The 15,773-nt window shown below is 39.6% G+C and overlaps 2 protein-coding genes across 2 annotated transcripts in view; one reads left to right on the top strand and one right to left on the bottom strand.

Moving 5' to 3' along the window:
- Nucleotides 1-15,773, top strand: part of DOCK1 (dedicator of cytokinesis 1) — a 906,712-nt gene that overhangs the window by 383,307 nt on the left and 507,632 nt on the right. The window lies entirely within an intron of this gene.
- INSYN2A (inhibitory synaptic factor 2A) overlaps nucleotides 3,597-15,773 on the bottom strand; it is a 98,128-nt gene continuing 85,951 nt past the window's right edge. Inside the window, exon 3 of the mRNA XM_030202954.1 lies at nucleotides 3,597-3,780. Coding sequence (XP_030058814.1) covers nucleotides 3,597-3,780 — 184 coding nt within the window. The remainder of the gene's footprint in view (nucleotides 3,781-15,773) is intronic.

Genomic DNA, 15,773 nt, shown 5'->3' on the forward strand with positions numbered 1-15,773 from the left:
AGTAAACGGGCCCCGAAACTTGTACAATTCAATTTATAGTCTCTATGCACCTTCAGGCTTTGCCACAATTTTCCAAGCCACAAAACTCATAGGTTGAATCTCTATTTCATCTAAATATTAGTTACTATGAAAAACTTTCCTCTTAAGTGTGATTACAGACTATAAATTAAGTAATGATCTTGGGGTCATGGAGGAAGGATGGGGAAAAAAAAACACACAGCAGCCTGTCTGTTCCTTTGTCATCACTAATACTTTTCATTCAAATTAAAATATAGGGGCCCTTTTCCTAACCTGCTAAGCAATTAGCACCTGAATTAGTATGCCTGGCTGCTAATGCATGGCAGCACATGCTAATACAGCTGCTAATTGCATAATCTAGTACAGGGCAAGAAATGAGTGTGAACTGTGCATTGCAGTTAATACACTGTAACTTAGTTCAGATACATTTTATATGCATATTTCCACATTTTGTTTCTGTGTGGTAACTATATGGGAAAATGCAGGGAAAGGTCCCAAAAGTCACTGCACAGGCTTTGAACTTAACTTACTCAGTAAGCACAAAACGTTACCACATTTCAGTAAAAGGATCCAATAGATTTTATCTACCAAGCTTCTGTCCAAGTTGTATTGCACCAAATCTCCCAGTGAAGCAATGTTCACTTACCAGCAGAGGCGGCTTCTGATCTCACTACTTCAGGATGGATAGGAGCAGGATAGGCAGGTCCAAAAGTAAAAAAAAAAAAACCCTCACCAGCAATTTTGTATTACTGCATCTTCAATATCTGGCAGAGTGGTCTACACTGGTACAGGGCTAGATGGACTTCTGTTTACTGGGAATGCCTGATTTTTGGCTTTTTCGACTTCAGTACACAAGGAGGAGGATTTTTTTTTCCATTGCTGCACCCATAGAATGGGATCTCAGAATGCAGAGGAATTTGGCAGCATTTAAATAACTGTTATGCAAGCAGATGTCTGAATTATGTAGTTGTGATTATAAGACTGATGGTGAATTCAGCTGTATTGTTGTATCTATGTAGTTGTTTTTTTTTAATTTTGTGTTACTTTTTTATTATGTTTGCTTGTTTGTAATCCACTATGGATAATAGTGGAATAGAAATTCTAATAAATGAAATGAAACCGTATGAGGAACATGTTTACTGTAGCAGTGTGCCTCTTGCTCGATCTGTCCCATTCTTCAGAGAAGTCTCCCAAACATATGATCCTTTTAAAAGTTAGACTTCAGGTTTTAGCCTCTAGAGACTGTTTCCTACTGTGCCTTACACTTATGACTTTTTACAGCCGTTGACTCCAGGGATTGATTGGAATGCATTAAGATGTAGTTTCATGAATAAAAATAAAGAAAAAAAAATAGTGCGCTCATTTTCTTTTCCAAAACAAAAGTTTAGATAACTCATTGTAAACAGTTTTGAAACTTTAATTAAAAATAGTATAAAAGACATGAATCACTTATTTTTCACATAAAACAATTGCACTTCCTTCTTGGCACAGGGATCACGTTCTGTTCTTACCTTTTCATTCATAAAAATATTTATTTATATTTTAGATACAAGGATTTGTAGCCCTCTTGTATTACGATATGGGGTTTTTTTTTTCATGAAAGCAAATATATGCAACTATTTTAACTAATCATAGTTTAATTTTCCTAGATGTCTTCATGAAATAAAGTTTGCACTATGCAGTTTCATCATATTAAACCAAAATGTTTTCTCTGTGAAATCATTAGTACTACACTGAACAGAATATGTGGGCTTTGTACTGTGAGATGTCAAAACAAATGTAGGATCGCAGAGATGCCAACTATTGGGCAGATTAGTATGTGGCTGTTCCCCGTGATGGTACCATATGAATTTTGTAATGTATGTCAAAACGTGTGCATCCCCACCACTAGAAAACTTACAGTTCTCTGATGGAAATGTGTGACCTCCTTTTGAGTGACTTGACTAAGAGAGACCCTTTTGCAGCTGGTGGCTCATAATTCACAATCTGTTCCTTTTACTTCGGGATGTGAAATTGAAGAGCCAGAATACCTTGTTAACCGTTTCTCTTTTTGTTTTTGTATATATATATAATTTTTTTTTTTGGTTTTGTCATAAAAACTTGATGTTTTAAATTACTTTGGGTGCTATTCAGTAACACTTTATACAAGCCTTCTGAATGTACCAAATCTATTTTTACAGGCAAATGCATATATAAAGTATAGCTGAATAAAGCCCTTTATTCTGGAAAGTAGAAAGAGGATTGCTAAGTTTCTCTATTATGAGACAATAACATCATAGATTCAGTTTTGATTTTTTTTTCCTTAAAAAGACAATTGTAATTGTGCAAAGAAATGAGTGAAAAATAAATAAGTTCAAAGCTTAATTTACACTGCAGTATTTAACAAAAAAAGATATAATTCTATTAAACGTCAGCTTTCTCTATGTAAAAAAATCTAGAAACTATTGATTCACAACCCCCCCCCCCATATAACTGAATTTATTAATATAGCATATGAAATGTAAATTACATTGAATTGCGTTCAAAATCCATTATTGAAGTTTAGTCATATTTAATTGAAATTGCTATGTACCCCTGACCTTTTATTATAAAGCATACTTCTATTAATAAGATTACTGGCCCCTTGTAGCATTTTTCAGAGGGAATTACAAAACATTAAGAGGAGGCAGAACTATGCTAGCAATCTACCAAATTATCTACATTTTTCTCGAAGAATATGCCAGACCCTTTAAAAAAAAAAAAAATCAGCATTTTGGCATTTGGGGACCAAAAGATTAACAATGAGATCTAAGAAAGCCAAGTATCCCATAGCGTTGACCCTGTCAACTTGCAGTGATTAAAGGCCTTTCCTGGCTTTGGGTTGTTTCTGGCTGCTGGCCCTTTAGAAATGAGCACTAAAGCATGTCATAGTTCCTGGTGATAAAGATGAGAATAAATTAGACGTGTCAGCATGGCACTGAGATGTAATCACTTATTTTAACTCTTATAGCAAATACACTTAGTCATATCATAGAGAGTGTTCATGGTCTCTGACCATTTTGAAAAATTGTGCTTTCTCCAGAATCTTATGTGCTGAAAATTGCACGCATTCTCTGCTCACTGCAAAATAAACTATAAAACTGAAGAATCCCTTGCAAACCTAAGACTTTTTTTCTTCTACTATTATATATGTGTCTGATATAAAATACACACACACACATATATTTATGTATAGCTTGAAAATAATTGTAAATCTCAGCTGTGTATAGATTAACAGCCCAACATTAATAGGTGCAATTATGAAATTTGTGGAACTGGGAAAAATGTTTTGCTTGCTGTCTTTGACCACATAAGTTTACCTTCAAATTTTACATTTCATGTTGGCAAACTGCACGTAAAATCAGTCAAGGTTTAGTTTCATGCCATCCTTCTGTAAATTAGTACATAAGCCTTTTTGGTATGTGTAGTAAGAACTGAGTGCTGCTCATTGGTGATGGGTTACAATTGCTGCTAACCACGAGCATTTTACCAAGATCCCCTTTTCAAATAGTAAAATTGCAAATGGGTGTCAAAGGCCTTTAGCTCCAAAGCTAATGAATTTAAAGAAACCAAAGTTTCCATCTTCCATGCTTTTTTGTTTCTGTTTTGGATTTTTGCTTGGGAGTTGCAGAGTAACTGTCCTGGGGGTAAGGCAAAGGTGCAACCTGAGTTTCCTCAATGGGATGGAGTTTTCTCAGAACTGGCTGTAGTTTGTCTTCTTGCTGCTTAAAATCCAGTTCCACACTAAAAAGTGAAAAAGAATTTATAGTTAACTGCTAAATCACAATTCTTCAAACAGCACAATGTTCAACACTGATAATCAAAATGTATATGTTTTTAGGCTCTTAATTGTACTTGTGGTTTCTGTAGAGTTTATTGAAATGTTTTTAAAGGGGTTCTTTTCAAGAGGAAAAATCTCAAGTTAATACCCGTGCTGCTTACCAGTAGATTCCTAAACTATTCTGGAGAGAGGCTACCAAAATGATTGAGTTGAGACCATATAGGTTCATAATTAAGGACCTAAGGGGGTCTTCAAAGGCAAGCTAGTGTTTTTAGCACGTGATAACTCATGTGCAATAAACGCTAAGATGCCCATAGGAATATAATGGGTTCATAGTGTTTAGCACATGCTAATTTTTAGCGCGCATTAAAAATGCTAGCACGCCTTTGTAAAAGGGGCACTAAGTATGTATACTTCAGAGGAGAGGAGATGTGGAGATTGGGAGAATGATATAATAGAGATGCTGAAATACCTCAAAGGTATAAATAAGGCAGAAGAAAAAATCCTCATAGAAAGGAATGCTCTGGAAGAGTTAGTTCTAAATCTGTACTAGGGAAATCCAAGCCAGTCAAGTTTTCAGGATCTCTACACTGAGATACATTGCATGCAAATACAGTGGTGGAAATAAGTATTTGATCCCTTGCTGATTTTGTAAGTTTGCCCACTGACAAAGACATGAGCAGCCCATAATTGAAGGGTAGGTTATTGGTAACAGTGAGAGATAGCACATCACAAATTAAATCCGGAAAATCACATTGTGGAAAGTATATGAATTTATTTGCATTCTGCAGAGGGAAATAAGTATTTGATCCCCCACCAACCAGTAAGAGATCTGGCCCCTACAGACCAGGTAGATGCTCCAAATCAACTCGTTACCTGCATGACAGACAGCTGTCGGCAATGGTCACCTGTATGAAAGACACCTGTCCACAGACTCAGTGAATCAGTCAGACTCTAACCTCTACAAAATGGCCAAGAGCAAGGAGCTGTCTAAGGATGTCAGGGACAAGATCATACACCTGCACAAGGCTGGAATGGGCTACAAAACCATCAGTAAGACGCTGGGCGAGAAGGAGACAACTGTTGGTGCCATAGTAAGAAAATGGAAGAAGTACAAAATAACTGTCAATCGACAAAGATCTGGGGCTCCACGCAAAATCTCACCTCGTGGGGTATCCTTGATCATGAGGAAGGTTAGAAATCAGCCTACAACTACAAGGGGGGAACTTGTCAATGATCTCAAGGCAGCTGGGACCACTGTCACCACGAAAACCATTGGTAACACATTACGACATAACGGATTGCAATCCTGCAGTGCCCGCAAGGTCCCCCTGCTCCGGAAGGCACATGTGACGGCCCGTCTGAAGTTTGCCAGTGAACACCTGGATGATGCCGAGAGTGATTGGGAGAAGGTGCTGTGGTCAGATGAGACAAAAATTGAGCTCTTTGGCATGAACTCAACTCGCCGTGTTTGGAGGAAGAGAAATGCTGCCTATGACCCAAAGAACACCGTCCCCACTGTCAAGCATGGAGGTGGAAATGTTATGTTTTGGGGGTGTTTCTCTGCTAAGGGCACAGGACTACTTCACCGCATCAATGGGAGAATGGATGGGGCCATGTACCGTACAATTCTGAGTGACAACCTCCTTCCCTCCGCCAGGGCCTTAAAAATGGGTCGTGGCTGGGTCTTCCAGCACGACAATGACCCAAAACATACAGCCAAGGCAACAAAGGAGTGGCTCAGGAAGAAGCACATTAGGGTCATGGAGTGGCCTAGCCAGTCACCAGACCTTAATCCCATTGAAAACTTATGGAGGGAGCTGAAGCTGCGAGTTGCCAAGCGACAGCCCAGAACTCTTAATGATTTAGAGATGATCTGCAAAGAGGAGTGGACCAAAATTCCTCCTGACATGTGTGCAAACCTCATCATCAACTACAGAAGACGTCTGACCGCTGTGCTTGCCAACAAGGGTTTTGCCACCAAGTATTAGGTCTTGTTTGCCAGAGGGATTAAATACTTATTTCCCTCTGCAGAATGCAAATAAATTCATATACTTTCCACAATGTGATTTTCCGGATTTAATTTGTGATGTGCTATCTCTCACTGTTACCAATAACCTACCCTTCAATTATGGGCTGCTCATGTCTTTGTCAGTGGGCAAGCTTACAAAATCAGCAAGGGATCAAATACTTATTTCCACCACTGTATATCTTGTGCTTATTTATTTTGGATATTCTGAAAACCCAACTGGCTGGCGGTTTCCCAAGAGAGGTTTAAATGTTTTCTGACTAGTAGAAGTTATAAAGTTAAAACGAAAGGATCTTATTCCACTGAATGAAGCCCAAATTGTTGAGTCCCTCAGGGCTTGCCCTCATCCTCCATTCTTTTTACCATAATTATGGCACCTCTGGGTAAGAAGCTGGTTTGGGTTTTAAAATTTCAATGTGTGCAGATGATATAACAGTTTTCATTCCTTTTGAAGGCCTTCTGTCGACTGTTGTCGCTACTACGACTCTGAGGATAATATATTGACAAAACTAAGTTCATAGTCTTCAGCAGTACATACAATATGTAGAATGAGAAAAGTTTATTGATCATATTAACTTTCCATTGGAATCTTTCCTTAAAATCTTTAGGGTAATCTTTGACAAGTGTCTTATATTTGAAGAGCCAGGTAAAAGGCTGTAGCTTGTAGAGTATTATGGAAGCTATGTCATATAAGATCAAATTTTAAGCCAGAGTTGTTAAGACTGATTTGCACATTCAATGGATTATGCAAAATTATTTATATGGGCTATACAGATATGATTGTAAAGAAATGTCAAATTCTGTTAAATACGACTGCACAATTAATATTTAAGGTATCCAAGTATGATAGAGCCACACCATTGTTGTTACAATTGCACTGGCTACCAGTACATGCACGTGTTGTTTTTAAACTTTGTTGCTTGGTTTTTCTAAATGTGTATGGTGAAACACTTGCTAATATGTCAAGTCTAATTCGATTATTGGCTAGAAATGTTAGTCCTGTATCCCAGATGGTTTTTTAATTCTTCAGTACCCAGATCCAAAAAAAGGTGGTTTGTAAGAGATTTTTTGCTGCTTCATTTGCATATTTGGTGGCCAGTCATTAGAATGAGCTATACCTATAGAAATTTGAATGCAATCTATGCAGCATTTCAAAAGTTGTTAAACTTTTTTTATTTAGAAAATATTTGAGTTTGAATTAATTAGCTTTTAATGATCTGTACTTGTTTCTGGAATTGGCCCAGTTTATTCTCTTGTAAGCCACACTCAACTTTAATGATATGTGTGGGATACAAATGCCATGTAATATAAAATGTAATGTAACCAGTATTCTAGGAACAAACATTGAAATACAACAGAAAGGCAATGGAGATGGCCAAAAGAGACCAGAGTGCAACCAGAAGTGTCTTTACAAAAAGAAGTTCTTTTATTGGCATCTATTCACATAAATTTAAGTGTACAAATCTCTTGACGAGCTAGTCTGATTACATACAGTGGACTCAACTCAGTTTGTGTTTTTTGTTTTGCTAAATTGCCTACATTATGAGTCCTAACAACACACCAAGAGGGGCATAATCGAATGGGGCACCCAAGTTTTCCTGAGGATGTCTTCTCAGGACGTCCCTGCGAAGGGGCGGGGAAACCCGTATTATCTAAACAAGATGGGCGCTGTTAATATATGGCCTGGCTTTAGATCTGCCACTGGAATAGTGATAGGTAAAGCTATGCAGCCTAAAATAACTGAAGAAGTACTGACTAGGCCAAACAACAAGAAAGTGATTTAATATTTGAGAATCTGTAAAAAGCAGGTCTGAACAATGAATCCTGACACAAACTGGTACAACTGTCACTTTAAATCAGATGAACAAAATGGAGTCTATTAGTTTTGTATAGAAGGCTACAGAGGTTATACAGAGTTCTTAAGATGGTGTGAAAAGTATTGCGACACAGACAGATGTGGAACTGTTATCTCAAAGCTTCCCAAAACATGCTGATAAGACTGTGTGGGAAAGTATCATCTCAGAAATCGAGAGCTAGGTACCTCACCATAGACTTCTATGGAGAGTTTGTGTATAAAAGAGGGGACAATTTGCCATAGCTTTGGTATCCGCCCCAACGCTTATCTCAGACGGCGAAGCTCTGTCCGGTTGTACCCAGAATCTATCTGCTGAATGTACCTGATTAAAGTCTGTTGTGCAAATAAAATCCTTATTCCAAATGATGATTTGTGGGCTTAACTTAATGATGAAAGGCTGTAAGTATAAATGCTTTTGTTGCATCCAGCAGCTATCTCTCACTGCATTGTATAACTTGTAATCTGGTTCCAGTTTGTCATAAGGCTGGTACCTTTTCCTTAGCTCTAGTGTCTCTCTCAGTAGCAACTCCTCTTAGAACTTCACAACCCCCTGATTGCCCCAGTTCTAGGGCTATTTAGGGATGGAGTCAGATTAAGGTCACCCTAGCCTTCTTGGGGAGGGAGCTTGGGACCCCTGAATTCTCAACAGCGCCCATCTTTCATTTCGATAATATGATCGGGGATGCCCAAATCTCACCATTTAGGTCGACCTTAGAGATGGTCGTCCTTAGAGATGGTTGTCCCCGGTTTATGGCGATAATGGAAACCGAGGATGCCCATCTCAGAAACGACCAAATCCAAGCCCTCTGGTCATGGGAGGAGCCAGCATTCATAGTGCACTGGTCCTCCTGACATGCCAAGACACCAACTGGACACCCTAGGGGACACTGCAGTGGACTTCATAAATTGCTCCCAAGTGCATAGCTCTCTTACCTTGGGTGCTGAGACCCCCAACCCCCCCCCAAAAAAAAAAAACTCCCCACAACTGTACACAACTACCATAGCCATAAGGGGTGAAGGGGGGCACCTAAATATGGGTACAGTAGGTTTCTGGTGGGTTTTGAAGGGCTCACATTTACCACCACAAGTGTAACAGGTAGGAAGGGGATGGGCCTGGGTCCGCCTGCCTGAAGTGCACTGCACCCACTAAAACTGCTCCAGGGACCTGCATACTGCTGTCAGGGAGCTGGGTATGACATTTAAGACTGGCATAGAGGCTGGCAAAAAATATTTTTAAAGTTTTTTTTTTTTTTTTAGGGTGGGAGAGGGTTAGTGACTACTGGGGGAATAAGGGGAGGTCATCCCCGATTCCCTCTGGTGGTCATCTGGTCAGTTTGGGCACCTTTTTGAGGCTTGGTCGCAAGAAAAAATGGACCAAGTAAAGTCAGCCAAGTGTTCGTCAGGGATACCCTTCTTTTTTCCATTATCGGCCGAGGACACCCATGTGTTAAGCATGCCCCAGTCCCGCCTTCGCTATGCTTCCGACATGCCCCCGTGAACTTTGGTCGTCCCTATGACAGAAAGCAGTTGATGACGCCCAAAATCGGCTTTTGATTATGCCGATTTGGGCAACCCTGGGAGAAGGACGCCCATCTTGTGATTTGTGTCGAAGGATGGGTGCCCTTCTCTTTCGAAAATAAACCTGCAAGTGTACTTGTATGAGGTGAACAAAAAATATGATCACCTTATAATGCTGAAAAGATCTATATGATAAGCTCTTTCAAATACAAGCTTTTTGCTGTAGAAACAGCAAACAATGCAGAGATTATAGTAGTCAATCGTAGTGACAGCATCTATTCTCAGTGTTGAAACAAAGGAATTTGTATTCTAGAGCATTCTTTCCTCTGATAAGGTTTTGCATATTTTGCCTTATTTATACCTTTGATATATTTAAATGTTCTATCATCCTCCCAATCCCCACCTTTCTTCTCCTCTAGAGGAGTACTCTAGGGCAACTTTGGGAAACACTGTCCTAAAACAAATGGTTGTGGTATGAGATTGCAACCAGATAGACTTGGGACCAGCATGAGAGAATTTTTATTTATTTATTAGGAGTTACTAAAACAAGTAAACCTTGATATAAACAATACATTGTGCTAATGGTATAAAAATAGTAATATGACTAAATGTCAGCATAAAACACAGTCAAAAATTGAGGTAAAGTTGGAAATAAATATAATCCTAGTAATAATATGATAGTGTCAGAAATATGCATGTTAAAACAGCACATTAGAACATTTATATAACAGAAATATGATGTCAGCAGACTATAAACAATATACCATAATAGACATGATAACATAGATATGTTACAACATCAGCACAATACAGTGTAACATCTTAATAGACAAGATGAGTAAGAGAAAAGGGGATCTGGATAAATAAGTGGGTGACTAGACTGAAGACAAATTATATATGGTATGTCACACCTACCAGCAAGCCTTTTCAGGAGTAGCCCCTGCTCTCTGGAACTCTGTCCTAGAGGGGCCATAACTAATTCAAGGCTATCTCTACTTCAGGAACCAGGTGAAAGCCTGGCTCTTTTCCCAAGCCAAGTTTACATCCTTGCTGCACAACCCATAACTAAGACAGGTTCAACATATCTTACTTATCTATCTATCTATCTATCTATCTATCTATCTATCTATCTATCTATCTATCTAGCTAGCTATATAGCTATATAGCTATATAGCTATATAGATAGCTATAGATATAGATAGATAAGTAAGATATGTTGAACCTGTCTTAGTTATGGGTTGTGCAGCAAGGATGTAAACTTGGCTTGGGAAAAGAGCCAGGCTTTCACCTGGTTCCTGAAGTAGAGATAGCCTTGAATTAGTCATGGCCCCTCTAGGACAGAGTTCCAGAGAGCAGGGGCTACTCCTGAAAAGGCTTGCTGGTAGGTGTGACATACCATGAGTTCCTTTGTTGATTATACTGTTAGTGATGCTCTTTGAGAGGATCTTAGAGGCCTTAAATGTGTGTGAAGGGTTAATTTATTCTTCAGGTACTCAGAGGGCCTTAAATTTAGCCCTGTGATACTGGTAGCCAGTGCAGTTTTTGCAGGGAGAATGTTACTGTGTATCTATCAAACGAAGCAGCTCGGCTAGAAACTTCAGACACAGTAGATAATAAATAAAATAGATGACAGCCCTGTGCTGTGGTACCCCATAGTTCAGGGCCAAAGGTGGTTATGTTGTATTGCTGAACACAACTAACTATTGTCTGTGTGACAGACAGGATTTGAAAACCATGCAAATATCGTACCACCAATAGCCTCCTTCCACCAGCTGTGCAAACATAATAGTGTTGAAGGCTGCCAAGAAATCCAGCAGCACTAGTATTGAGGTGTATCTTCTGTCATGAGTCCTGTGGAGATCATCAAGTGGGAATATGAGAACTGTCTTTGTTGCATACCCAGGTCTGAAGCCAGACTGACACGGTCTAGCCATTTTTTTTTCTCTTGTAGAGGCCAGTAGTTTTCAAGCTTGCTCTGCTTGATGGAACTCTTTTTCAGTAGAGGCAGCTGCATAGCCTGTTTTGGTGGTGTTTACATAAGTATTGCCATACTGGGACAGACCAAAGGTCCATCAAGTCCAGCATCCTGTTTCCAACAGTGGCCAATCCAGGTCACAAATACCTGGCAATATCCCAAAAAAGATTTCCACAAGAAACAAGTTTACAAATTTAGTTGACCCTTCAATAAGGCCTCTGCTTGCCAGCTGGACAAGGGTTGAGGGGGCAGGATTTCAACAGTAGCCTTTCAAGATTTCTCTTTTTTTTTTTTTTTTTTTAGTGTCCTGTTACCTTATGGAATGAGGTTCCAGGTGGCTGTTCATAGGATGGTCAGTGTAGGTGGTAGAGGCAGGCATTACAGAGTGGGAGGGGGGATATTTGGGCTAAGTGGAGAGGATCCATTCTTGAAAAGAAATGTGGTGGTGATACGGGGAGCGGGGATGAGAAATAGAAGCAACCAGAAATTAACTACACTCTTCTGCCATTATATTATTCAGTGCTTTTGATATGTTGAATCATAAAATCCTCATACAACTTCTTGATTACTTCGGGACTAGCGGTAATGTATTAAGATGGTTGAAGGGCTTTTTAACCTCCAGAACTTACTAAGTTAAATCCAACTCAATCTTATCACCGCCATGGAAAGCTGACTGTGGTGTCCCTCAAGGCTCCCCTCTTTCCCCTACACTCTTCAACATAATGCTGATTCCTTTGGCCAAGTCCCTATCCAAACTTGGCCTTAACCCGTTCTTCTCTGCTGATGATGTCACTATCTACATTCCATTCAGAAATGGTTTCTGAAATCTCCAATGAAATTAAGCTTGGATTACACACCATGGGTACTTGGGCAAATTCATTTAAATTAAAACTTAATACTGAGAAAACTCATTGCCTTATCATATCTTCTACCTATAATAAGTTTAAACCCTCAACCTTAATCACTCCTGATCCTTACTCTTCCGGTCTCTGAGATTCTAAAAATACTTGGTGTAATTGTGGATCGTAACTTAACACTCGTGGATCAAACAAATTCCACCACAAAGAAAATATTCTTCTCTCTATGGAAACTAAAATGAATAAAACCTTATTTCCCCAGAGAAATATTTCGTAACCTAGTTCAATCACTGATATTAAGCCATCTAGACTACTGTAATGGAATATACGCAGGATGCAAAGAACAACTTCTAAAGAAATTCCAAACTGCCCAGAATACAGCAGCCAGATTAATTTATGGAAAATCAAAATTCGACAGTTCTAGACCCCTTCGTGAGAAACTAAACTGGCTTCCAATAAAGGAACGAATCACTTTTAAAATTTGCACCCTGGTCCATAAAATTCTTTATGTTGATGCCCCAGGTTACATGGATGCCCTTATCAATCTGCCATCTAGGAATTCTTGCAGATCATCTCGTTCATATTTAAACCTACATCATCCTACCTGTAATGGTCTCAAATATAAATCCACCTACGCTTCCACCTTTTCTTTTATAGCACTCAACTATGGAATGATTTACCTAAATCTGTGAAGACCATTCATGATCATCTGAACTTCAGAAAATCTCTTAAGACCAGCTTATTTGGAAAGGCTTACCCTAATGGACCCGTCTTAAATTCATAATTATAGGAACATGACTAATTTATGGACCTCATGGACTCTATTACCCTTCCCCTCTTTTCCTTTGTCCCTTGTAATTACTATCCTTCCTATCCACCTTACTATACTTTGTTTACAGGATTGGCGATTGCCTATACGGACTGATTTTAGCCACATTGAGCCTGCCAATGGGTGGGGAAATGCGGGGTATAAATGTTATAAATAAATATTCTTTTCCCTTCTATCATATAATTTTCATTTCTGTAACAAGATATCTTAAGAGCAGTATGCAATAATAAAGGCATGTGAAACAAAGCAAAGAGACCTAACTTATGGAATTTTCCAGTAGCTCACAGAGGTTGACAATTTTTCAGTCTGTGGCTTGAAAATGCAAGTAAGGAGGCTCACATTTGTAAACTCATATATTGCTGTAGAGATTTGATGCTCCCATGGAACTTGTGTAGTATTTGCTACTAGTTCTGTAAACCATAACTTTTACAAAGTGGCGGTAAGCCCAATGCGGGATTACTGCTCACTAAAAAGGAAATACTGCCGGGCTACCGCAGCAGGCAGGCGGTAGTTCCCACCCCCAGCGCGCCATCAGATCCTGCGCTACAAAAATCTGTCAGCCATTTTGGAAACTTGTTTTTGGATAACAGTGGGATATAAGAATGCATAAATAATAAACAAATATCTATTTTTGTAGCGCCGGTGTGTACCTGGTGGTAATTGGACAGTACCGCATGTTGCCCGTTTACTGTTGGGTTAGCGTGGGAGCCCTTATTGCCACCTCAATGAGTGGTGGTAAGGGCTCCCCCCCCCCCCTTCCAAAATGACTGCACGGCAAGTGCTTTACTTGCCACACGGCCATTTCCTGCAGAAAAAAAAGATCTACCTTTTACCCAGTTGCTGTAAAAGGGGGCCTCAGAGTGCGTCAAAAACACGCACCAATACCAACACAAGCTCCCTTTTGCCACAGCTTGATAAAAGGGGCCCTAGATATGTTAAAGGTGAACTGTACCATTCACTGCTGGAAGCTTTGAATGTACATACATGCAGCAAGAAGCATATGTGGAGGATCTGTTAATGTTTAATTTGTATTTTTGATTCTGTTTCATGGCAGGCCTATTATTAGGTTTTAATTTGCTGTTCTCAAGTTTACCTCATTTATTGTATTTCTGTTTATATTTGGTCATTTTTACTATTGTTATGCTGTTAAAACTGCAAGTTTTATGTTAAACTGTACCTGCTGTACTCTGGCTTGGGTAAACCTCTTCATAAAGGCTGTTGTTAAATCCCAATGAATAAGTAATTTAAGTTGCACAGCCTGATTTTCAAATTGTCCTATAGGTGGTGCAGAAAATATTAGGGCTCCTTTTACAAAGCTGTGCTAGCAATTCTGGTGCAGAAAATGGGACGATGCCCATTCAGATCATATGGGCTTTGTCGCATTTGCCACGCAGGAATCGCTAGCATTGCTTTATAAAAGGAGCTTTAGTGAACAGCAGTAGTAATGAAAATCAGCACTAAGTCTGAGAGCCAGCATGCATTTAAGGCCCTTTGGTAAGCCTGCTCCCTCCACTCAAAATGGATTCCTTTTAATAACAAAACTCAAGTGATGCCAGCCCATGGCCTGTGAGTGCACAGTGGCTCAGATGTTATTGCTGCTGCTGCCTACACTGAGAGTCATAAAGATGATGAGGTGAGGGATGAGAAGAACCATGGAAAGGTCTGTGGCATGGAAAAAGGGAATGAAGAACATGGAGGGGAAGGGGTTTAGGAAGAAGAGAACAGGAAGGGAGAAGGGGCCATAGGGGTAGGGTCAAGAACTGGAGGTTCAAGGTCTTATGAATGTGGTAGAAAACTCAGGATGGGGATGTGAAGAAAGGAAGAAGAAACAGGACAGAGATGACACATCAAAGAAAATCATTGGGATTCCAGTCTTTAAGATGACAGATAAGTTGAAGCATCATTACAGCCATTCCATCAAAATTGCAGTTTTTAAAATGAATTTTGACACTTTTTAAATATATTCAGGTAATCCAGTGAGACAGTTTATAGTATATTTCTTGGCAGTAATGACCTTTTCAGAACAAAAGAAAAGTACATTATAAATACTTAAGAGTAAAAGTTCTAAGACAGTCCTTAAAAAGAACCACATGACTGCATGATATTATAATACGTCAGGTATTCTGAGTGATAAAATATAAATATGTATACATCACAAACCTGCATTTATTGTTGTATATATTCATCTGTGTGCATATATAATCATACTTATTTTTTAATTTCTGTTTTGTTAGAGAAAGAGCAATCCAAAAATGAATGTGAGAGTAATAATATAGGCATACCATCCCTCTTTGGTATGCAGTGGAGAATGACCAAACACGGCACAAGATACTCAAACCCAGGGCTTTTTTTGAGGGGATACTTGGGGGTACTGAGAACTGCCACCGTTTCCATTTTCTGCTAAAATTGACCCATGGTCCCCAAGTTTTAATGAAAGAGCTCAGGCTCTACACACCAATTCTGCGACTCGTTGCAGGGGGCCTGGCTGTTGTGGAGTGGGTCCCTCAGTGATCACCCCACCCCACCCCTGAAGGGTGGCCGGGCATTTGAGTACCTGCACCTTTTTCACTAGAAAAAATGCACTGCTCAAATCTAATCCCGCCCTCCCCTCTCATAAGAAATGGAATTAAAAAGTGCAACAGTCTGTCAGCAAAAACAGTGGCACTACCCCCCCACACCCCCGACACCTTCCCACCATGCAGTAAAGGGCTACCACACTTTGTGGAAGGTGAACAAGTGATTGCGTCATGGAGCATTCAGTGTAGACATGCGGCAAACATAATCCAGCCTTGCTAGCAACTGTAGTAAACTTGGCGTGCGAACTTGTTTCCAGGTTGCCACCAGGGTAATTCTAGTGGCCGCCATGACATGAAAGGCCAATTTGCAAAATTTA

The sequence above is a fragment of the Microcaecilia unicolor genome, chromosome 5 (genome assembly GCF_901765095.1).
Source record: "Microcaecilia unicolor chromosome 5, aMicUni1.1, whole genome shotgun sequence".
NCBI lineage: Eukaryota > Metazoa > Chordata > Amphibia > Gymnophiona > Siphonopidae > Microcaecilia > Microcaecilia unicolor.